Source organism: Nyctibius grandis, chromosome 2 (genome assembly GCF_013368605.1).
Source record: "Nyctibius grandis isolate bNycGra1 chromosome 2, bNycGra1.pri, whole genome shotgun sequence".
NCBI lineage: Eukaryota > Metazoa > Chordata > Aves > Nyctibiiformes > Nyctibiidae > Nyctibius > Nyctibius grandis.
In genome coordinates this window covers 7,041,979-7,065,594 of record NC_090659.1, presented here as the reverse complement: position 1 = coordinate 7,065,594, position 23,616 = coordinate 7,041,979, and the positions used below count along the sequence as shown (strand labels likewise).

At 36.9% G+C, this 23,616-nt stretch overlaps 1 protein-coding gene across 1 annotated transcript in view; it reads left to right on the top strand.

The window, feature by feature from the left end:
- CADM2 (cell adhesion molecule 2) overlaps positions 1–23,616 on the top strand; it is a 130,149-nt gene that overhangs the window by 15,303 nt on the left and 91,230 nt on the right. The window contains exon 4 of the mRNA XM_068425160.1: positions 16,020–16,110. Within this exon, the coding sequence (XP_068281261.1) occupies positions 16,020–16,110 (91 nt within the window). The remainder of the gene's footprint in view (positions 1–16,019; positions 16,111–23,616) is intronic.

Below are 23,616 nucleotides of genomic sequence, written 5' to 3'. Positions count from 1 at the left end.
AACAAAAGCGAGTGAAAATATATGAAATATAGTGTGTATATATATGTGTGTGAGAGAATATGTGAAAATACAAGATATGAAATATACATATATATAATATACATTCATATAGTACTATGTGAAATAAGGCATTATAAAAAAAGGCAAGAAAAGGGTCGTGCATAGTTGACTGTTAGACCTTTTGTCTACAGAGAATGCCTAAAACTCTTACAGTTGCACACCAGAACAGTATTTAGAGAAAAAAAAAAATCTTTCTTAAATCTTAATGTTTAATTCTAATGACTTAGTTACATTTTAAATATCCTAGGTGGCTGTTCAGGGTGACTGTCTCAGCCATGGACTTGCTCTCTTTTTGTAGCTCAGAAAGGGCAGATGTGTGCCTATAAAAAAGCAGACAGAATTGGACACTTCTTAGGTATGATAAAGTATGAGGGGGGAGGGACAGTTTTCCCTGTTGCCTACATATGGTCCTTCTGTACTGTAAATGGGTAAAATATGTGTCACACCTTCATTTTCTTGCAGCTGTGTGGCTGAGGCAGAACATTTGTCTTTTTGAAGCTGTTCAACTAAGACATAAGATTTTAATTTTCTTTTAGTGTGCTGCTCTCTTTTTACTTACTTCAATTCTTTTTCCCAGCTTTGTGCTTGAAGAACTTTTTTGCTCTTGCACTTTGGCATAAGTTATCTCCCTTTTTCCTTGGCCTCAGGATTATTTCTTTTCATTATTATTATTATTACTTTTTTTTTTTTACTTGAGGTGTGTCTCCCAAAACTCCCCAGGAGTTAAGTGGTACCTGTGCTTTAGGAACAAAGGTACATTTCCCTTTTTTGGAAGTATCTTGTACTGTCTAGGCAGAGAACGTGTTTTTCCAAAGTGAGGAAAATATGAGAGTTAGAAGAAATTTCCTTCACTGATGCTGATCTTTTTTTTTGTTGTTTCTGATCAGTCAACAGCATTGTTGGTCATTCTGTTTGCTTATGACCATCTCTTCATTATGCTATGTGACGCCCTCAAAGATACACTGTCTAAAAGTAAAATCTGGGAATATTTGGCATGATTATACACTGCCTCAATCTTTGTATGGACAATCTGACAAGAGATGCATCCCCAGAGTCAGTAAATAGTTTACTAACTAGGATAGTGAGGTGTCACAGTCTTCCAATTTTTCATTTATTTTTTAACAGGCCCCCAAAATATTGAGCCAGATCAAATAAATACAGATAGACTGAATATTGAGTCAGGAGTGAAAATATCTGGGGTGTTTGTAAGAACTCAAACTTATTTTGGCTTTGCCATGAGAGAAATTGTTTGTCTAACTATATCTTCAGTCAATAAGCTTAAGCACACAATTCTTCTATAAATTCTGATACAGTGAAAAGACCTGGATTTTCCAAGGATATAATTCTCTAGGGCCATGAAAGAAAGAATTCACTTGAGGTTTGCACATCCAGGGCTTTGCAGTTCTCTATTCCAAATTAGCACAATTTGCTCTCTTGCTATATCCATTTTATCTTAGAATAATTTGAGTGTTTGGGAACTGTGACACCTCAGAGACCTGTGGAATTTGTGGAAGGTAGCCAATATCTCGAGCTTAAGCCTTCTTTCAGGAGGAACAGGATGGCACAGATGCAGCATCACATTCTCTGGCATGGTCCATCCTATTGCATACTGTTCGTAACAGAAGACAAACAAAATTTGCCTTTGAGGAAACAGAATTGGTTTGTTCCAAACAAATATACTCCTAATGCTTTTGTTGGCTTTAATGCTTTATTCTTCAGGGTTCTTAGACTCAACTCTGGGAATGAGACAAATTTAGGATATGTGTTCTTTATTTGAGGAAGCAGTCTGCTGTCATCATGGTATTGCTACCTAGATCCAACCTTTTGGAAGTCATTATGTCATTATCAGACTGTCATCTCTTATCAGTCCTTCCACTAAGCACACCTGAAAAAGCCAGGTATGAATAATAGGCCACAAGAGGGAAACCTAGAAGAATTTTTTTTTTTTGAGTGATTTGTCAGGACTGGGGGTGCTGTAAGAACAATCTCTTTGCTTCGGATGCCAAAGAGTGCTGGGTTTTGCTCCAGCACTGGCCTGTGCCAGGGATCTTTTTTACATGTGTCCTTTATCCTTAGCAATGAAGTATACTTCCCATCCTGAGTTAATGGAGGGTAGTAGCTGGTTAGTGTAAGATACTACCCAGCATCTTGATCACCTGGGCTTGGCTTATAGCAATACTGTTTTCAGGATGTACTCCGTCTCCACAGAACAGGAGGCCTGGACCTCTGGTTCTCAAATCTCAGCTTTTCAAGTGGGTTTCTCTGTCCAGCCTTCATCGCACAACTTAGATGGTCTTATTGATTAAAGCCACTTTTTGTTCCTGCTTAAAAAGCAATAGGGCTGTGTTTTCTGTGTGATGTGCAGACAGGACCTTGGTCTCTCACACAACCTCCCTCTCTGATCATAGCCAATCTCTGTAAGCCTAAGCAAGCAGGGATTTCCCTCACTTCAGTGAAAATCTGCCAGCTGTTTAAATCCTTTAGAAGCTCGGGAGAAAAGGCTAGATGTTTTCTTAAATGGCTACCCGAGTCTGACAGAGAGGTACCGTCTCTTGCGACTGATGCTCCCATCCTTTAGAGGTCAACTGTCTGAGTGATGTTCCTGCTTTTCTCTTTCAATGAAGATGTTCTGCTGGACTGCTGTGACTTTGAGAATGAGAGAATTTCAAGATCTTCCAGCTGACTCCCTGTGATATTGTGAGATAAGTTTACCCTTTATACACATTCAGGTTTCCGCCCAAGACTCGCCCGTGTTGACATACTGTTCTGGTGTTTTAACCAAACAGTTGTTTGGTTTTTTTTTTAGTCCCTGAATCACAGTGTGAATGTTAATATGGACAATAAATATATCTCAATGTTATTTCAATATTTTGGTGACCAGCTTTCCATTCTGTCTCCATTACAGGGGGGATATTTCCATATTTACCAGTGTAAGATGCAGTTAAATAGAATAATAATAAGAATGTAAATTAAAAGATACAACTTCAGTGCATGTGCACCTCTTCATATTGAATGAAAAGTAAATAAGAAGTTATTCTATTTAATTATTAACTCAATAATTATGTAAACACCATGTTAATAAGTAAAATTATCTTGTTTAAGCTTTTCACGTTACTGAACACTTGAAAGAAATGAAACATACCAGATAGTTACTGTAGACAGTAAAGAATGATATCTGAGAACATGAAAGTTCAGTGCCACAATTTGCATGTTTAAATGAGATCAATTAGGTTAATGATGGATGAAAATAAGAAATCCATTATTTAAATGCAAAATAATTCAGAAACTTGTGGGTCCATTTACTGCCAAACTTTCATCTTTCAAAGGGGATATATGGTTCAAAGGGTTAATGTACAATCCTGCCCTTTCCCATCTGGTGGTTTGTGTTCAAATATGGTTTATAAGTGAAATATAATCTAATCTAATATAATATAATATAATATAATATAATATAATATAATATAATATAATATAATTTATTTATCTTTAAAATCGTTTGTAGGAGAATCCACAGAATGGCTTATATGTTCTGCATAGAAACTTTAAAATATGGTGTGGGTAGGTTATTCCGTTTGCTTGTTGTGTGTTTAAGAGAGGGCTCAAGAAGGTGTCAAGGAAGTTTAGGAGGGAACATATAATAATATTAAAAGTAGGATGTTTAGGAAATAAACATAAAATAAATATAATTCCATTTCAGGAGTAAGCGTTTAGGCATAGGAGAGAGACAGCCTGTGGTAAAAGGACTGAAAAGACAGAGGGCATGGCTGCCTGGTAAACGGAGTACAGGGAGGTCATCCCTGAACCTGTCCTAAATGCATGTTTGAACTTCACAGCGCTTTGCCGTGTGGAGATGCTAGCTTCGGTCAGTGTGGTGACGTTTCCAAATCAATGAACACTGGTGAGCTAACAACTGTGTTCTTTCTGGAGAGGAGGCTGGGGACAGAACCTTACAGAGCTCACTGTAGGCTTTTCAGGTCGCGTAGCTAATTTGGTCACAACTGGCCACGTGCCGTTGTCATCTGTAGAAATCCCCACAGTGTGTCAGTCAAGCCACTGGAGGATATTCTTAGGTGGACGTAAGAAAGAGAACAAGTTAGTTCACCTACCTGAAAAGACGAGAAAACTAGTGTAATGGTGTAAAAAAGGCAGTGCAGCTGATTTCCTTTCTCTACATAAGGAGGTAGGTTCTAGAAATAATGATCTATTATAGACAGCACAGCAGCAGTATCCCCAAGACTGACTGACTGACTGATTTTTGAAGCTCCTAATCTAAGTAACACTCAGTTACTATAAAAGGGATTAAAAAAATAATTTCTCTGCATTGTATTTGATGAGACAAATGCCTACATGGGTATAATGTGAATATATTAGATGATTTATGTTAGAGATATGTAGTGGAAAGTTGAATTTACAGAAAAACTAGAAAGCAAGTTTTTAAATATACCTGTTATAACTACTTTATATTGAGTAGCACTAACAGGACAATAAAGACTGAGTGACTGAATGACAGTCCAGTGTCTGAGAAGATCCACATCAGGTCCCAATTGGAGCAAGAATTTTTCTGGTACATCTGGATCCATTAAGCTCCATGCTGCCTTCGAAAATATGCTTAAAATAACTTTTTCATTTTTTCCTAGCCTAGACTTGTTATTTCAAATGGGATCATCTTGGAAGGCGACTGAAAATTGCAGAATCTGTATAGCTCACACCCGAGGTTACAACTCTGTTCACCTTCAGCCAGTCAACCTGAGGACAGGATGACAGAGCTGTTCCAGGCCTTCCCTTTAGAACAGTTTGGGGGGCTGTTTATTTCCAAAACTTAAGACTAGCAAGCGGGTGAGACAGTTTGGAGGGTGTGGTATATATATAGTTGAATTTTCATGCTCTGATACTACTGCTCAGTTATTTTTATATAGATTAAACTTTTATAGTGTCCAATATCTGATATGAATGTCAGAGAAAGGCTTGAAGGGGCATTTGGGTATGCTGAGCATCCAGAGCTCTTATTTACTCCTTCAACAGTTTTGGATGTGCTGCAATTCTCGAGCCATATTCAAGAAAATCTAAGTCAGACATAACAGAAAACTGAAGGCCTCAAGCAAAAGAAACTGAGAATGCAGAAGACTAAGTTACATTGAAAGGTCATGCGCTGACTCAGAGTTAGGTATTTCTTGATAACATATGTGATTTAGGCAGAAGGCTTTTTTTTTTTCTCCTGCTTTTCTTCTTTACTCCTCTTAGGTGACATGGCAAAAATGAGATGAAATATAAATAAGTTGGAGAGAGCACAGCGAAAGGCAACAGAGCCGTTAAATGGAACAGAGAGGTTTACATATCTGCAGAGACTGGCAAAATGGAGATTGTTTAGTCTGAAGAAATGGCATGATAGAAATAATTAAGCAAGATAAAAGTTATAAACTAAGCTTCATTGCTTGCATTCACTGAAGAAAACAGAACTAAGTTGCCAAAGAAAATATTATTTCTACCGTATCATTCATGTGTGTATGGGAGTTAATGGATAACTAAGAAACCGGTGACCCATTCTGCAAAAGCATGTAGAGGGGAATAGCTGTACCTGGTGCTAACTAAGTGACACACATTTAGAACTGTGGTGACAGTGCCACTCTGTCTACCACTTAATTCAGTAGGGCCTACTGATATATCCGATGCTATGCTGGCATTTATCTCTGCCAGTTTTAAGACCAAGCACAAAGCAGGTAAGGATGATCAATGAACGTGTTACATGACAAAGGAAGGGTAAGGTTTTAACACATTTTAAACAGAGCAGAGAGGAACTGTGGAGCTTTGGTAGTGTACCTCCCTCTTCTTTTCACCTTCCCAAAACCCCAAGCCACACATTATGTACTTTCACATTTTAATTACTTTTTTTCTTTTTAGCAATTGTGGTGAAGGAGTCTGGTATGACTGACAGGTGAGATGTTGAAACAAATACTATGAATATTTTTAACAAAGTACCAGATAATCAGTGTTCACAGAGTTAGTAACCGAAAGGGTTTCCTTCAAGGTTGGTGCTTGAATTCAGTTACAAACTGTTATTAATTTTTCTTGAACAAACATCGTTTTAAACTAAATTAAAAGAGAAGAGATAAAGGATGACATAATAGTCATCAAAAAATCTCACATAACAAAGGGACTATATGCTGTTTCTGGTCCTACTTGACTGTAAAGTAGTTTCTAAGGGGTGTAAAAAGAAGATACAGGAATATGCATGTGGATATGGTACCAAATATTCTCTTTAATCAAAGCTAAGTATTTAAAAAATATTATAAAGCTTGACTTTACAGTACCATTGAATACATTTGTTGAAATGAAATACCATTGCCATGACACAATCATTTGATCTAGATTGTCTCATCCACAAATACTACTAATAAAATAATTTATCAGATACATAATACTGAGTTGTTCTCTCATCTGCTTGAGCAATGAGTCATTTGTTATATGCTGAGGCAGAGCATCAAAATTACCGTATCTCCCAGGGTAATTTGATGAAGTTTACCAATGCAGCCTTGCTTTGCAATACTTATTCAAAGCAACAGGGCACAGGCAGAAGCCATGCTAGTTGTCATTTACAAAAGAAGCCCAATTTTGGGGAGTGCTGATTCACAGCTGTGGGATGCACGCAGCTGGTAAGTGTAAAAGCTATTAAAAATGGTGAGCACTTTCACAGAGCTGATTAGAGTACTCCTCTCTCTTCTTTCAGATGTCATTTGGGATATGTAATTTGATGTTTATTTTTGTACATGCTAGAGTGATTTGTCCTTGGAATTTACTTTAAAACTCTTTTTTTCCCTAATCTTAATTACTTAGGTTTTTTAGAAATAAGAATAAAATTGTGTAGGAATTCAAAGAGTTTTGTAATTGCTATCCGTGTATGAAAATTATGATCTTCTTATGGTTTCTGGAAAAAAAAAAATACCTTAAACTGTCCTATTCTTACTGCAGTGCTAATTAATCTGGAAAGTAGACACATCATCATTTTCAGAGGTACCTGCTTATTTTATCTTTGCATCTGGAAATGGTGGAAAAATTCCAAGGAAATAAGAGAGAAAAAGCATGATGAAAAATGTAGAAGGCTGTGACATAAATAGATTTCACAAAAATGCTTTTTGAAAAAACAGGCAAAACCAGAAAATAAATGAATTAGTCTTCCAGGAAATACTTTAAAAATCTTATCATCTGGCAGTCATTTATTACCGGGTAGCAATAATCTTTTATTATTGGACTGTTAGATTTTTATAACATTTTTTAAAATGATAGCACCAGAACTGTTGTTGTTCACTGCCACAATAAAATATCAGAGAAGTTTATGGAAGCTTTTAAATATTCAGAAGGTTTGTGTTTGTAAAATAAAGCTATGGAGTAAAGACATGCTGTTGGTAGCTCATAATTTAGCTAAACCTGTAAGAAGAAAAGTGTATTGTAATGAATTAATCATACTAATTTGGACTTTGGTACAAACAGGAAATGGTTATTGTGTGAAAAAAATTAAACCACAAGGTAAATAAATTAATTAAAAATGGCAGAGTAAACCTGAGTATTATAGATCCAGGCAGGAGATGCTGCTGCACACAGTTAAATGATTATGTCAGAACTTAGAGTGGTCTGGGAACAGTCAGTGGGCACCAGCAGGAAGGTAGGGGCTGATACATTTTTATCTCTTTTGGTGACGAAGGAAAATTTGTGAGCTTTCCTGGGCAGTGAAAATTGCTGGCTAAATTTCAAACTGCAGACAGCTTGAAACAATAACCCTCAGTGAGAGAAACCTACCTGTTCACCTGAGGATAGTAATATTATGATCCCTTGCTCTTGGGACTCTTGTTAGAAATAATGCAGCAGGTTATGGCAAGGCAAGAGTGCAGTGAGCCTCACCAACCAACCAAAGCAGAATTTCATATATTGCAACAAGGCACAACCTGCTTGCTGAGAAGATGAGAATCCTCTTGTTATTCCTAGAAATCCCAACAAAACTTCCTCTAGAGAAGGAGAGAAACCTCATTCCAGTGACGCTGCCAAATGATCTGTCAGCCATGACAGGGATGTTATACCATAGGTAGGACCTGTGTACTTTGGTCTGTGGGCTGCCTGGAGCTGGAGTGAGTGTTTTCCAAACTGGTGAGTAGTTAATAAAACATGTTCCTTGTTCCGTAGGGTCCATGAATGTAAAACCTGGCCTTCATGGGAAGCTCACTGATCACAGTGGGAAGAATTGGTCTGTAATACAAGCATAGCTCTCTTCCTGAATGGGTCCAACAGCATATTTCATCTTATTGGGTCCAATGCAGAATTACATTGGTAAACAAAGCCTTTTCTTTCTAGCAGTACTTTTAAGGCTTTTTAAATCATTGTGTATAGAAGAAAACTTATAGTCACAAAGGGTAATTAAAAACATCTAGTCATCATCCTAAAAGATTAAATAAGAAGGCAACATCAATGTTTTTAGAAGGAGGGATTTGAATAACACTTGTAGCACATCCTGATGTATTATGAGCACTCGCTTCCTCTGATAAACCCAGCAAATGATGTATTTATCCTTCCCTGTATTGGTGTCTTTCCTATTACTGTTAGCATAATTTGCGCTCAAACAGTAAGTCCAACAAGGATCACAGACTTCATTACAACAAACTCAGCTTCTTACTGCAGGTGAAAAGATGTTCATAACATAAACTACAGAGAGAATCACCTTCAAAGAAAACATGCATCAGAATCAAAGTATTCCAGTGGAGGCCTAAGGTCAAATGATGTTAATGAGCTATTTTCAATTATTTAGAACATGATTAGGGACAGGATTGTGTTTGCCCTGATTTTGAAATAGGCACCTGACAATTTGATTGCATGGAAATTAGTCAGATGGGAGGGCGTTGTTTTGGAGGTTTAATAATGTTTGTTCTAATATTATATCGTATAGAGGTGTACATTTTTATTCACAACAGGGAAACATATTTGGACAGCTGTGCCTCCCTTTCTTTCTAACATTTTCACTAGGTCTAGCTCTTTTGGTGCTAGTTTGAACTTGGAAGACTAAGTGGGACGTTGTGAAGAATAAAAAAAGCACAGAATCCTTCATGTTTTAAGGAAGAGAGATTTAGACTACATATATCACACTGATGTGTGCCATGCATAGAGGAAAGAATCTCACCAATGGATTTTTCTTTCTGAACCTCAAAGACTCATAAACTAAAATAATTAAAGAGATTAATCTTTCTCTATACACCTTATATACATTGAACCTTATATGTCACTGTCACCAAATGGGACATTTTTTCTGTGCCAGATCTTTTATATCCTACAGACCAGAAAAAATACATTCTCTGATGAAGGGACAACAGTGGAAGCCAAGAGAAATGTGATTTCTTCTTGACACTGTCGTCCATTTCCTTAGAATGATGTGAACCAACCTTCTCAAAACTATAAGTTGAGACCAATAGTACTCTATATATTGATTGTTACTTAAACAGCAAATAACTTGTTTTATATTTATTATTGAACTACTTTGATCATGTCAAAAACATGGTGGGCAGGTACAAAGAGAAGATCCAAACATTTTGCAAAATCACTGTGTAGCATGCAAAACCATGAATGGATAATACTACAGGAGGTTGTCATTGAAATTTAGTAGAACCTACATCTTTTGGTATGCCATTTTACTTTGAGAAGTAAGAGTAGCAGACTTCATGCAATAAACACGTTTAAAAACCCAAGGACTTGAAGGGACACTGCACTTCATATGAAATAATAACGTGCAAACAAAAATGCCCTAGATGAATATATATCCGTTACCAGCTTGGAAAACGTCTTCTTAAATTTGGACTGGTATTAGTAAAATATCTAATATCTGCTTCTGGTATTGTGGTTACATTTAGTGATTTTTAATTTTTTTTAAATGTTTAAAATGGTTTAAACATTAAAAGTGTTGCCATCTTTGACAAGTAAGAAGGATACTCTGAGGGCACCAGCTCAAAGGCCTTTGAAAACATTTCAGTAACATTTTTACATGTAAAGCTCAAGAATGGATGTACCAAAGACACTGGATGCTAAGCACTGACAGAAGTTTCAATTAAGCGTCCTAGGAAATGTGTAGGAAATATTAAAGTTTTATGGCATTTTCTTTTTATGAATATCCTAATCTGGCTTTAGAAACCCTTTTTAAATGTAAGTAAGATGAATGGTGTATTCCATATTATGTTAGCTCTGAATGTAAATAGGGACAATTTGCACAGTACTGAGTTACTTGTGGAATTTTAATTCATAATGTGGAACGGGTTAAGAATTTTCTAGTAGCTGTTCTTTTTTAATGTGTCAGAAAATCCTGATTTATCCAAACTAGGACATAGGTACGAAAAAAAAGCTTTTTCAGATTCAAAGTGAAATCCTAGTTCAAAACCTGAGTGGAAGGGAAACCTTAGAATACCTGGTAGACCTCTGCAATTGCATGGGAGGTCAGCACACAAGTCCTTGCACTCCTGGAACCCGACCAAATGCTTAATATACAGACTCCGAAGGGTTGAATGTTCTAATCACTGAATTACTGTAAAATAAGTATTTTGCTGGATCTGATCTACTTAGTGTGAATACTTTAGTACTCAGTGGAGTAAGGAACCTCTTTTTCTCATAAATCACTACATGGGCTCTGATAACTTGTCTAAAGAACCAGTTTGGGTGGGCTGATTACCACTTCTTATAAAAATCAAATTACCTATAAGTGAGGGAATATAGAAATGGCTTCCTAAGACTTGGGGGTGTAGCAGGCCTCTAAAATGTGGAATGCTGAAGTACAGGACCCTTCTTCAGAGATTAATAACGCTATCTCTGGAAATGGAAAGAAGGAGGTGTTCTTATTCCGTTCTGCTTCCTGAAACTTTAGCCACATTGGAAGATATTTGGGGTGCTGAGTTTAAATTTCATAGTAAGTTATTGCATTTATTTTTTTAAAAATATCTATAATTCAGCAGAGAACTTGAAAATTAGGAAGCTTGACTTGAATCTCTACATCTGAGACAACATTTCTTTCTAAGTTACTGCAGAGGAGAACAACTAGGACTTTTTCTGTTAATCCTCCTTTCACTGGAAGCCCAACAAAGGCTAAGATTTGAGCAACATAGAGATTTTCCTTTTAACAAAATGTGCAGAGAACTCTAGTGGCAAGTATTGTTTATATTACAGCTAAACATGTATATAAATATATCCATTCTCTGGAAAAGACTGATGCATGCATCTTTGAATAGGAGCATTTCCAGCACTATTTGAATTCTAATGACTATGAGATCACTAACATTTCTTCTTGTGAACAGTCTACTACTTCCAATAGTAATTTCTTAAAAGTCTCAACAAAATGCATGTACTCCTAATATCTGCCCAAGAAAAGAGGTGGTCTTATTTTCTTTTTCTAGGATTGTCATTACATTAATTGAAGATGATTACATTAGGGAGAGATTATCTGATAAGATAACATGATGCTATCATAACATCATCATAATGTTATCCTTTTGTCTCACAAAATGATTTTTCTTCTGAATTCTGGTTATTCCCACACACCTTTTGCTGATTAATGCCCTAGGATGCATAGGGGTCATACTTTGATTTAGTTACTCAACCAGTAGCTGGGAGTTCCATGAAAAGGTATCCACAGAAGCTCTGGTAATCCAGCACGTTAAGGACTGAAGGGACCAAGGACTTCTGAAGTTACATAGGAAAAAGAGGCCAAATTACTTTTTTACTATCTTGGCACTAAGAAGAAGCTAGTAGAGATTTATTTTCTGATTCTGTTGGTGACCTGCTTTATGATCTTAAGCAAATTTGTTTCCTTTTTTGAATTCGGTTTCTGCTTTTACACTGTGATTGTCAAGGGTTTACACATATAGTTTAACATAACTTATCATATGGGAATCTTCCAGCAGCTTCCATGTTATTACTTTATATGAGGAAATTCATGTGAAGAAATTTACATGAAGAAATTTAATCCTGTGTGTAACTTTATGAGGGCTTGGCGATAAAATAATATAAATACATAATGAAATCTTTCTTACTTCAAGCAATGTAAAAACAGCAAGTACATTTAAAAAAAAACCCAAAACTTTTAGCATTGAAGATCTGATTAACAGCAAAGGTCTGGTGACTGATAAGAACCACCTTTATTTTGAAATAGCTTCAAAGAGATTAAATCAATCAGTAAAGCAGTTCCACAAGGTATTAATGTTGCCATTGTTATTGCTAAAAGTACAGCAAAAATCGTGTGCTGAAGTGTTTAATTTCTTCGTATATCAGATAACGTTCATTACTAGTGTAAACTGAAATAAATTTTCCACATTCATTCACTGTTTTTGTATGTTGCTGATAAAGGTTATATTGCCTGAACAAAAATAGATAAATCTTCCCAAAGCTTGGAAATGGCTTCCCTGGTTTTGTGCAATGAGATGTACCCAAATCCTAGAAAGACGGATGAAATAGAATCACTCAGTGGAACTTTTACCCTTGGTCTGCTGAAACAGGAAAGGATATATAAAAAAGACCCCATGCCATAGTTCTTATCTATAACTGCTGCTAAGCTGTTATTTCCAGCAAAAAGGCAGATTCTTGGCACATGGGGAGTAGAAGGTGTCTTGCTATGTGTATAAAAACATGTTTGAATCTCAGCTCAGATTGGTGCTAGCAATCAATTGCTGCTCATAAGTACCTCATTACTCAAGCTAAAGACTGGAGGGCCAAACAGCTCTCACTCTGTTGGAGATGCATGTAAATAAATAAGTCACTGGGTATTGAAACCAGTGTGTTTTACTGTGAAGGCTTGCTGTATTACCTACACTCACATAAACCACTGTGTTTTGTTTTTAAATTGGATTTTCCCAATGCTTATTCTTTTTGGAATATTTAATGTCCTTAGAGCTCAGGATAAGGGTGTATTTGCAGGTATTGTAAGGAAATTTTAGTCACCAGTCCCTTGTTCGTAAGAATTCTACTTGAAATACTGATCTACAATATTTTATTACCATGAAATTACTGGGCCAAATCCTTAAAAAAGATTCAAATTATTAAAGTTCTGCTAAGTTTAACTGGTGTGAATTGATATACTTCTACTGACTTCAGAGGAGGAGTAACAGAAGATCTGACCCACAATAAAACCTTTGTTCCTTCTCCTTTTGTTTGCAAAAGTAGAGATTTTTTTTGACATATCTGCATTACTTATAACAAGCTGATGAGCATATCTGAAAATAAACCAACCTTTCTTACTGTGTTACTGTTCTTGATATGTTTTTCTTTCTTTAGACTTTGATTTCTAGTGGTGGTGTTATTTGCTGGAGATTAAGTGATGTTCCAGTTGTTATGATTAGTACTTCTGAGTGTGACAGTTTAAAGCTCACAGTATTGGTAGAGTACATTTATACTCGCCAAATTCTTCTAAAACAAACAGTCCTAGCAGAAGGTAGTATTTTGTACAGCATTTTGTGTTGTGGAAACATATCAGTCAGGAAGGTTTTATTATCTTTGTTAAAGTAGCATATTTAGGTTAGTTTTGATGCAATTATTCTAAAGATTTCTTCTCATTTTAAATATTGATGTGCATGTGAAAGTGGAGAACAAGTTTGTCTTAAAAGTTTTCCCCTTGTAAGTGTACACTTTAATTCTGGAGAGAAATCAAGCATAGCGTGAAAATAAAGTGGAAACAATAACACTGAGAATGAAGCAGCCAAAATAGAATACCAACTAGTTTTTGAAAAAGGTTTGTTAATAAAATACAAAAATTGACAATTATAAGCTTCCCTAAAACCTATATATTTGATTAATCCCTGCAGTAGTTACTGTATAAGTCGATTAGTAGGGAAAACCACAAGGGAATATATTTCCTACCCTACTTATTGTACATTAGGGTGAAACATAAGACCTTCCTTACTCTGTGTTAGTAAGCTCTGTTTAGAAGTGCATGGAGAAGAGAGAGCTGTCTGGGGCATTAAATAAAGTAGGAATGGGAACTTCAAGTTGGGGAAAACAGCACTGCATTGATCCATGAAAATGAAAGCTTAATTGTCTGCAGTCCTCTCTCCTATTTTGTGTGGTTCGTTTACAGTAATGCATAAAATACTGATAATTTCTTAAATATTTAAGCCAGTAATGCTACCTAGATGGGCCTTTAATTTTTCTTCACCTATGGCTATCATGATTACTTCCATCAAAGTTTAGCTCTTTTTCATATTCCTCTGGAAACCTCTTGATCTCATTGCCTTACTTGTCTTCCTCCCTTGGAAAGTTCTTCATATCTTCCTATCTGATACTAATTTGTTCCTCTGGTTCAATGTATAGTCAAGAGAGTAATTTCTTCGTCTTCAATAGCACCACTGAAATCACAGAAGTACTTGATGCCCTGATTTATTAAGGCACTTGAGGTCAGTGCTAAAAATGAAGCAAATGCCAGCATGACCTCCAAAGGATTAGTCACCTGTTTGCAGAGTCCTTAAAAATATGAGCTTGTGGAACAGATTTGCTACTGGTGTAAGGTTAGTGCACCTGCACTGAAAGCTAAATGATGCTGACAGTGCTTTCAGTGGAATTATGGCAAGTCTACACTAAGCCTTCCCCCTTTCTTGTCTTGTGCCATGCTGATACATTATGATATGCCAGAAATAAAAATCAAATTTAGAAAAATGCTTCCCACATCTTTACGTGTTTATATGCCATTTAGTGTTCAACAGGACTATTAGCATCTCAATAAGAAATTATATTGTTAGAGCATATCATTTTTTTCCATTTGATTTTGTAGGGTCATATTGTCATACTCTCTCACATTTGCTTGATAATAGGATATCTGTGGTGTCACTGCTACCTCACTGCTAATGAAAATAGGAATTGCAAATTGGATGAGACAAAACTTAGATACCCTAGATTTGCAGGTTAAAGTATTTCTTGTACCATAGATGAGGATGTGTGTTTTGTGTTAGGAAGCTGTGGAAGAAACAAGAATTTATATTTTCCTGTAAAGTCTAAAAATTTTTCTCACTATGACTATGAGCTCTTTTAATTTTCCTAAGGAAAAAACTGTTTTCTATAGAGATGTTTCTTTCTTTATGATCTTTTTTTCCTTATAAGAGGTACCCCTCTAACTCATGCGAAATATTTTGATTGTGAGAATATATCCTTGCAAGCCAGCTGGCAAAATTTTTTAAAAGTTAAATATCTACTGCAAATGTTTTACTCTGCATGAATTCACAGTAGCTGTATTGTGTATCTTTTTTCAATTAAAGCTATAAAGTTAATTCCAATGTATAGGAATAATATTTTTAATTTTTTAGGACAGATTACAGACTTTTATATAATGCTTTTTGCAGATATTTAAAACATTCTCTTTGTAAATTTTGTTTTTTAAAAAAAGAGTGTTCTGGTTTAGGGGCAGCATTATTGCCTTTCAGAAATAATATCCTGTAAAATGCCTGTAACGACATTTTATCTGAATGCCCATTGTAGCTTTCTTCTTATGAGTTTCAAGCTTCTGCAACAATAAAAGTGTTCTTATTCAAATGTATATTATTGTATTCATTCCTCTAATAGCAGCATTCCATCTCAACAACCTATAAATAGACAAAGAAACAATTGCACAGAGTACTTGTTATTCATCCTCAGTATATATTTTGTTGTTAGATATCAGACTTTGGAACAGTCGTATGGAGTATTTGCATTGAATACAGAAAGAAAGAAGTTATTTCCTCTGAGTATACACGTGCTTTCTATCTGCATTTCCTTGGGATATAAAAAGTTACTGGTTTAGTTCCATTGGTCATTTTTATTGCCTTCCTCAAGACAATGGAAATTGCACAAGGCTCCATATAAAAGCATCTCCAAGTGTAAATTAAATCTATGGTATAATCTTTTGTAAATAAAGAAGAATGTACTCTTAGATAATAAATCTTTTTTGTGTATATCAACAAGATGTCTATTTTTTTTCTTCCTAGATACACCTTTAGTTAAAATCATTTCTTCCAATTCATGGCCTGAAGAAGGACAATCTATAACTTTGACTTGTGAATCCAAAGGAAAACCAGTGTAAGTGATTTAAAAAGTAATATGTTTTTGTTATTTTCCGTATTCTGCTGTGATTGCAATCTTCAGCTGCAGAAATTTGCTCTTTTTGTCTTGTCCTGGGGTGTAAAGTAATCTCTGGTATAGAAAACCCCTTGAAGCCTGTCTTCATTAAGTGTCTATAGAGGATTGGTCTTTTACTTTGTCATCTATTTTAGTTTTCAGAAAGAATTCCAGCTGTGAGGGTTTTTTTTTTTCAGTCGGATATATCAACCTGAAAGGAGTGCAGGCTTAATCAGTCACTGTTTACATCATTGAACTGATGATAGAAGAGAAAACGTCTCATGAAAATCTTCCTGCATCAACTAGCCTCAGAGAAAATATATTGAACTTTCTGGATGCTTTGGCTGTCAGTTACAGGGGAATTTGAAGTTTAATGATATGTGCAAGTTGGCTGCCTGTTTCAACCAGAATTTGAAAAGATGTAGCCTGCTTTAAGAATATAAATTGTTTTACTTGGAAATTAACATCTCTGTCATCAATATTTTTTAAAGGCAGATCTACAGAGATCTGCAGATTAACTCTTGCACAGAATCTACTGTTTAAATAGACTTCACTCTTTAAAACAGTATCTACTCAGATAAGTAGTGATATATTTACCCATAAAGATACATAAATAATCCAGTTGCTTAATATTAAGTTAATATGAATCAGGTTTCTTAGATATTGACCTTCTGCTCAAAAGATTAATGTGTAGTGTTATATGGAGTGGTGATACACAACTTTAGAATGGTCACGAAAATGATTGATAGTGCAATAATGCTTTAGTTCTAGAAAAGGTGCAAATTACATGCCAAAAGTCATGTCACTTTGGGCTGAATTTCTCCCTGGTGTAACTTCAGTGACTTTATGGAATTGCTTAATGTAGGAATCTGAAATCAGATTTAGGTCAAGCCAAGCATTTAAGTCCAAAATTTCTATTTTGAAAAGCTCTTCTGAGTTTAGTCTGGCATCATTTAAACTCCGTACGTACTTTTCTTTTTTTATATTATACGCCTGTATCATTTTAAAGCAACTCCTCCATCCAAATCTTGTCTGGGCTGAGCAACTCAGCATCTAGATCATGCTTCTACCCTGCTTGAGACCAGAACGCTGAGGGTCTCTCCAATTAGTCTTACGTGGCGCTCAATGCAATTGGTCTTCTGTGTACCTATGTACTTCTGAAGTGATACGTGTTTCTGAGATAGATAACTACTGTAGGTGACTCACAAAAATCAGTTGCAAGCCGTCTCGTGCTTTTATAATATACTTTAAGGAGAAGGAATTATCCATTGCCCGAGGTATCACGAGGTACACAGTCTGTTTCCCCATTATTTTTAAATTCAGCAGAAGATGTGCAAGTGCTTAATTTTAGGAAAGAGATCAGCCCTGATTGCCCCAAGTGTGCTGTTGGCTAAGTGATACTTAGGATTTTCCCTATCCCAGTGTTTTCCTCATGACTTAACAGATGACAGCTACATGCCAAGTACTGTCTTTGGCATATAGACTTCGGGCATCCTAGCCCCAGGTGCTTGATTTTCACTATTCATCTAACATTCACTGTAGGGATAAAGATTAGAAGTAAAGCAGTCATTATGTATTTTTATATTTTTAATTACCTGTTGTTTGGTTGGGGGAGGGACAGTTCGGCCCTTCAGATTTGGAGTCTTTAAATAATAAGAAAATTTGGAGGTTATGGGTTGATTTCTTCTTTTTGTTCTTTTTAGTTTTGTGAGACAGACAGAAGGATGATTTGACAGACAGATGTAATCAGTATGTGGGGAGGAAGGAGGAACCGGTGTGTAATACCAGCTAGGGGTTCTAGTCCTCCAATGATTTCACCTGCCTCACAGTATTACAACAAGGAGGCATGATGCTTTTCAGTTTCTGAGTGTATGGGAATCATTCCAGCTGTCTTTAAACATCTGCACAATAGATATTTACATCTGAGCTGTTCACTTGGGCTTCCCTTTGCATTCAGTGGAGAGATTTAGGCACTATTATGACATGACAGGTCTGCTCTACATTAGACTATGACAGAAGAAAGAGCCAGACTAGATCATACCTCTGCTACGTTCTCTTCACTATCTAGTGGAGTTTAGACAGTTCAGTCAGATATCACAGAATCACAGAATCAACCAGGCTGGAAGAGACCTCTGGGATCATCAAGTCCAACCGTTGCCCTGACACCACCCTGTCGACTAGACCATGGCACTAAGTGCCATGTCCAGTCTTTTCTTAAACACATCCAGAGATGGTGACTCCACCACCTCCCTGGGCAGCCTGTTCCAATGTCTAATAACCCTTTCTGAGAAGAAATTCTTCCTAATGTCCAACCTGAACCTCCCTACAGAGGTAGATATCTACCTCTGTATTTTGGGATACCAAATATAGATGTCTAAACATAGACATTTATATCAAATTTTGTATCTATGTTTAATTTTGGTCTGATGCATCTCACTCTTTGTCTACAGCTTATAACCACATTTTCATAATCTTCATTGAAAATGGGCTAACATTTTTTTTCACATGCCAGACATACTAGACTCTGTTAAAAAAAGAGGCAATTAATCCTTTCAGATATTACAATTTCCTCTAGACCCCTGTATTTGTTAGTCATTTCTGAAGGCAATAAAAAACTGTAAAAGTGGTATGTTTTAGCCTGACATACACAGTATTTTCTATTTGGTACACATAATACTGTAGATCTACTCCATATGTTACCATTAGGCGACACTAGTTAAAACATAATAATTAAAAGGGAGCTTCAATTGAGGTGTTTACTGATTTATTTATTTCTAAAAATAAAACTCAGTTGCATCCTTAATGGATTCAAATGCAAACCTTACATGTGGTTTTGGAAGGGCAGCCAAATAAAAACTCCATACCACGGAATTATGAAGGCAGGGCACCTGTATGTGGTAACCTTTGGAGCACAAATATTTTGCCAATAAATGAACCTCTAATTGTCCATGCCACAAGAACTGCCAACATCAGCTGCTCCATATTACTTCATTAGGTCAGTCTTTCGTGGCACAGAGCCGGTAATAAATAGGCATCCTTCTGGGAGCAGTTTGCAGTTGCTTAGCATGAGGAACAGTAATGTCATGCTCCCAACCTACGTTATGATTGCCTTCTGGCTTGTAAAGAGAGAGAAATTGGAGAGGTTCACAGAGCCCAAATATGTCAGTGTCACAAGATAAGTGATGAACTGCGGGCTTCACAGAGAGCTCAGAGCCAACCATGGTCCTTCATAGCCATTTACACACCATGGGTTAATTTCTATACACTGTCAACTTTATGTCACAGTTACAACAGTCTCTCCTATTTCCTGTAGGCAGCAGTGAATCATACCAGTAAATGAACACTTACTTATAGACACATTTCTCTTGTATCCCAGAGCTATTTTCACAAGCTTAAAAGTGACATTTGAAATGAAAATGGAGAAAGAATGAAGCCAGGCTGTGGCTGTGGTGACATTCATGATACTAATAGCTGCTGCAGAGTAATTCTTTCCCAAAAAGGAAAAGCAGAATGAGGCTAAAGCTAGAATGTACTTACCCCATCTTACATCTCATCACCAAACCCCTCCTTGCAAGAATTCTGTCCCTCAAACCCTATGCAGCATGGATACCCAGATACTGTGTTTCAAATCTACAACACAGTCCTGAGGAAAAGCCCTACCTATCTTACTGTCTTGCAGCAGGGAATGGGAGGGAAGCCTTGCTCAGACCAGCACTTCTGGGAAATCAACTGCCCTCTGCATCTTCTGCTGAAACAGCATCCTCCAGAGATGTAGCAGAGATGAGGAACAACTGTTTAGTAGGTGTTACAAATGGAGAACTAAGGCCCTGCTAAGGTTTCTTAGTTTAGGGTATAAGATTTGGCTTGACCAGTTGATGGCCATGACTTTGAACAAGCGAAAAAATGGCCTCAGACACTTGGATTTGTGTAGCATTAATTGTCGGAATGTGTGAGGTGGGCTGGAATTATCCCAGGCTCTGAGGTTGCTAGTTGCTATGAATGGGTTCATGTCACCTCACAGTTGTGGTCTTGGTGCAGAGATAACAATGTTGGAACAGGAGTCCTAAAAGTGGGCTAAGGGGGAGAAGAGAAGTTGGGGGGGGGGGGGCGGGGAAGGGAGTGGAGAGGAAGACGGAAATGTGGGTGAGCCATTTGAATGACCCAGTGAGGCAACGTGACAAGGTGTAAGATGGGATGCACAAATCCTGTAACTGTGCTGTTTTATCTCTCTGCTCATCTCTGTGAGGATGATAGCTCTGACTCTGGTCATCACCCTGTGCTTATTGCTATTAGGGGAATTACTTTGGAGGCAGGAGCTGTTCTTCTGGGTAAGCACCATATTGCTGCCATAGAAGTGTGATAATACCAATAAAAAGAGCAGGCCAGGTTTCTTGCCTGTTCTGTGATGGTTTTGCAGAGGCAGGCCATGTAGGGGATTAATGAAGTGTCACACTCTTTATAGACTCTTCCACAGTTTCCTCTAGAGGACGTGTGGTGGCTGGTGCAGCTTCAAGCAGCCGTAGGCTGCCTGAGAGGTGGTGGGGAGGTTACTGCAAGAGCCATCAGTCCTTGGGTTTGCCCCTAAGGGCTCTGATGGGACATGTGTCATGACACCAATCCCACGTGGTGGGATGACATACTGAGCACAGTGTTGAGTCAGAATGGGAGTGGTAAGATGATGAGGGGAGGAGGCTTCCTCATACATTGCCTAACGAAAGGCTTCCTCATACATTGCCTCTTGCTTCCTTATATAATTCTGGCTAAATTTATTGCCTCTAGGATCATGAGTCAAATCTTGAGTATTCTCTAAAAAAAATCAAGTTACACTTATGGATATAGACCTCTGGATTTGATGATGTTCTGATCCAGTTTGTGTAGCACTTAGGGCACCACTTATAAACAATAGTGGAAGGCTGGTGTTTGGAATATTGTATGCATAAAGATACGACATTTTCAATTAAAATTTTCTGTTGGTGGAAAGGAAAAAAAGAGGAAATATATTCATCAGTTTGCCACAGAGATTGTTTTTAAATAGACCTTATAAACATAACCCGCTATAGAAACATACCCTATTATCTGTAATATTTTGAGGGAACTTGAGATAGCATTTGTGAGGATTGTTTTCCGGTTGATCGATGCCCAGTTGGTAGACCAAATCAAAGAGTTTTCTTTTGGAAAACTTCTAGTAGGTGTGTTTGTGTCAGCTTAGTCTTTTCTTTTGCAAGACTCAGTTGCTGGTTTGTTCACCCTATTGGCAATTTTAATAATATTGACATCCAGGGGGTTTTTTAAATCGTAGGTAAAAAAGTATTTAGCTATTTCTCTGCATAACTTAGGTCAAGACACCCTGTAGCTGACATCACTGTTCAATAGCATCCCTCTTTTGGAGATACTATTGTATAGTTTCAAACCAAATTGAAGCTAATCTCTTGCCTTTTCAGTCCTTAGAGTTATTTTGTCTTTTTCAATATTTTTGGCTGGATCCCTGGGCAGTTGTCAGGCTATGACATTTTAGTAAATGAACTTGCCTAATATGTCTGTAAAGTGTCAGTGGCTCTTTTTAATTTATTTCCTTTTTAGCATAATATAGTTTTACCAATGCTTTGTTTATTTTACAAAGAGGAAAATGTAATTAAGCTTCAGAAATCATAGACATCCTTTTTATGAACTCATATGCATAGTTTAGACTTTTCTGAAGTCATATTACCTGACAATATTTTGAATATTTTGAAATAAACAAGACAGCTGTAAAAAAATAAAAACCAAAGAACAAAATGATCATTTACAGGCATCTGTGCTTACAAAAGATTTTAAAAGCCGATGTTTTCTTATTGCAAGTTCTAGCTTCTACACACTGTTATGTATTAACAATGTAGTCTAGTGACTCAAAACTGACCCAAAAGTGAACTCAAAAACTCCCCCATAATGAAAAAAAAGATCAGTATTTAATATTCCTAGTCAGCACTCTCACCAAAGCATGCATGAAATATGGGGTTTTTTTAAGTCAGTGTCATTCCAGCAGAAAGGATGTCAAAATATAATGGAATAATTAGGGCACAGGAAACAAAGAGAGAGTTGGCTGTCTCCTGTGTGCTTTAGAGAAATGTCTTTCCATTCCATGCAGCTCAAGGGAATCATAGTATAGTTGGTTGACTAATGTAAAGTGAATATTTGGCCTTGTTTGAAATAATAGGGGAGATTTTTATTTCAGGAGAACATTCATATATGTATCCTTCATTGGAATAACATTATTCATAAAGGCATGAAAAAGTTATAGAGAAAAGCACAATTAATTAGTAATAAACACTAGCATTATATGTACCCAGTAATATAAAGTATAGTCAAATAAACATTTTAATATCAGAAAAATTGATCACTTAATGAGGGCACACCAAATAATCAAGCTTGGACTATAAAGCTATTGTAAACTATATGTTTCTGTATGGAATCTGATACCATGCACAAAGATATGTGTATGGTATCAGCACAGAAAGTTCTGTCTTTTCTAGTATCTCTTTAAAGAAGATTCCCTTAAGTGAGACAAACATTTTGCAAAGGCTGATGGAAACAAATACTAATGATAACAGAGGAATATACAACACCATTCTGTCAGTGAACCCAGCGAGTGGCTATTTCATTTTAGGACCTGACAGGGCTCTAGGTGAAAAGAGGAAACTTAGTGAAGGGAGTTAATTAGGATTCAGTCACCTTAAAGCGGTGGAGCCTGGACTGCTGGCTCATGTTTAGCCTACTGCCAGCCAAGACCCCCGGGTCCTTCTCGGCTTAGGTGTCGGATTTTGCATCTGTCCTTGCTGAATTTCCCTCCCTCCCATGAGTGACCTCTTGGCCCCTTCCTCCAGCCTGTGGGGACCTCTTTGAATAGTGGCCTTCCCCTCAAGTATGCTAAGTACAGCCAAAGTTTGGTGTGAGCAACCAACTTAATGAGAGCACATTCCACTGCCTCAGCCAGGTCTCTGATATTAAACAATTAAACAGGACGGGACCCAGGATAGACTCCTGAAGAAGTCTGCTTGTAACCAACCACTAGGTAGAGTGTCCCTGCAACCCAATCAATGGTTCAGCCAGTTTTTCACCCGTTGAGTAGTACACACATCAGGGACAACAGTAACATCCCAGCCTGGATACAAAGCCTGGATACATCACAGAGGGTGACCAAAGACTTGCTAAAGTCAAGGTAGACAACATATACTGTGTTCTTCATCTACAGATCCTGTAATTTCTTCAGAGTTTTCACGTTTGGCAGTTAGAAAATTATAGGAACATTTATTTCATGAATTGTTTTGTCACAGGCTCAAGGATAAAATGTATTATAAAGAAAAGAGTAGAAAATCTCTTCCTTCCTCTGAATAGTTACCTTAGTTCAAAGTAATCCAAAGTGGAAAGACCTCTGAACCTAAGGAAGGTATTTTGAGAAATGCTAGAAGGGAAACATTTGGATTTCCTGAT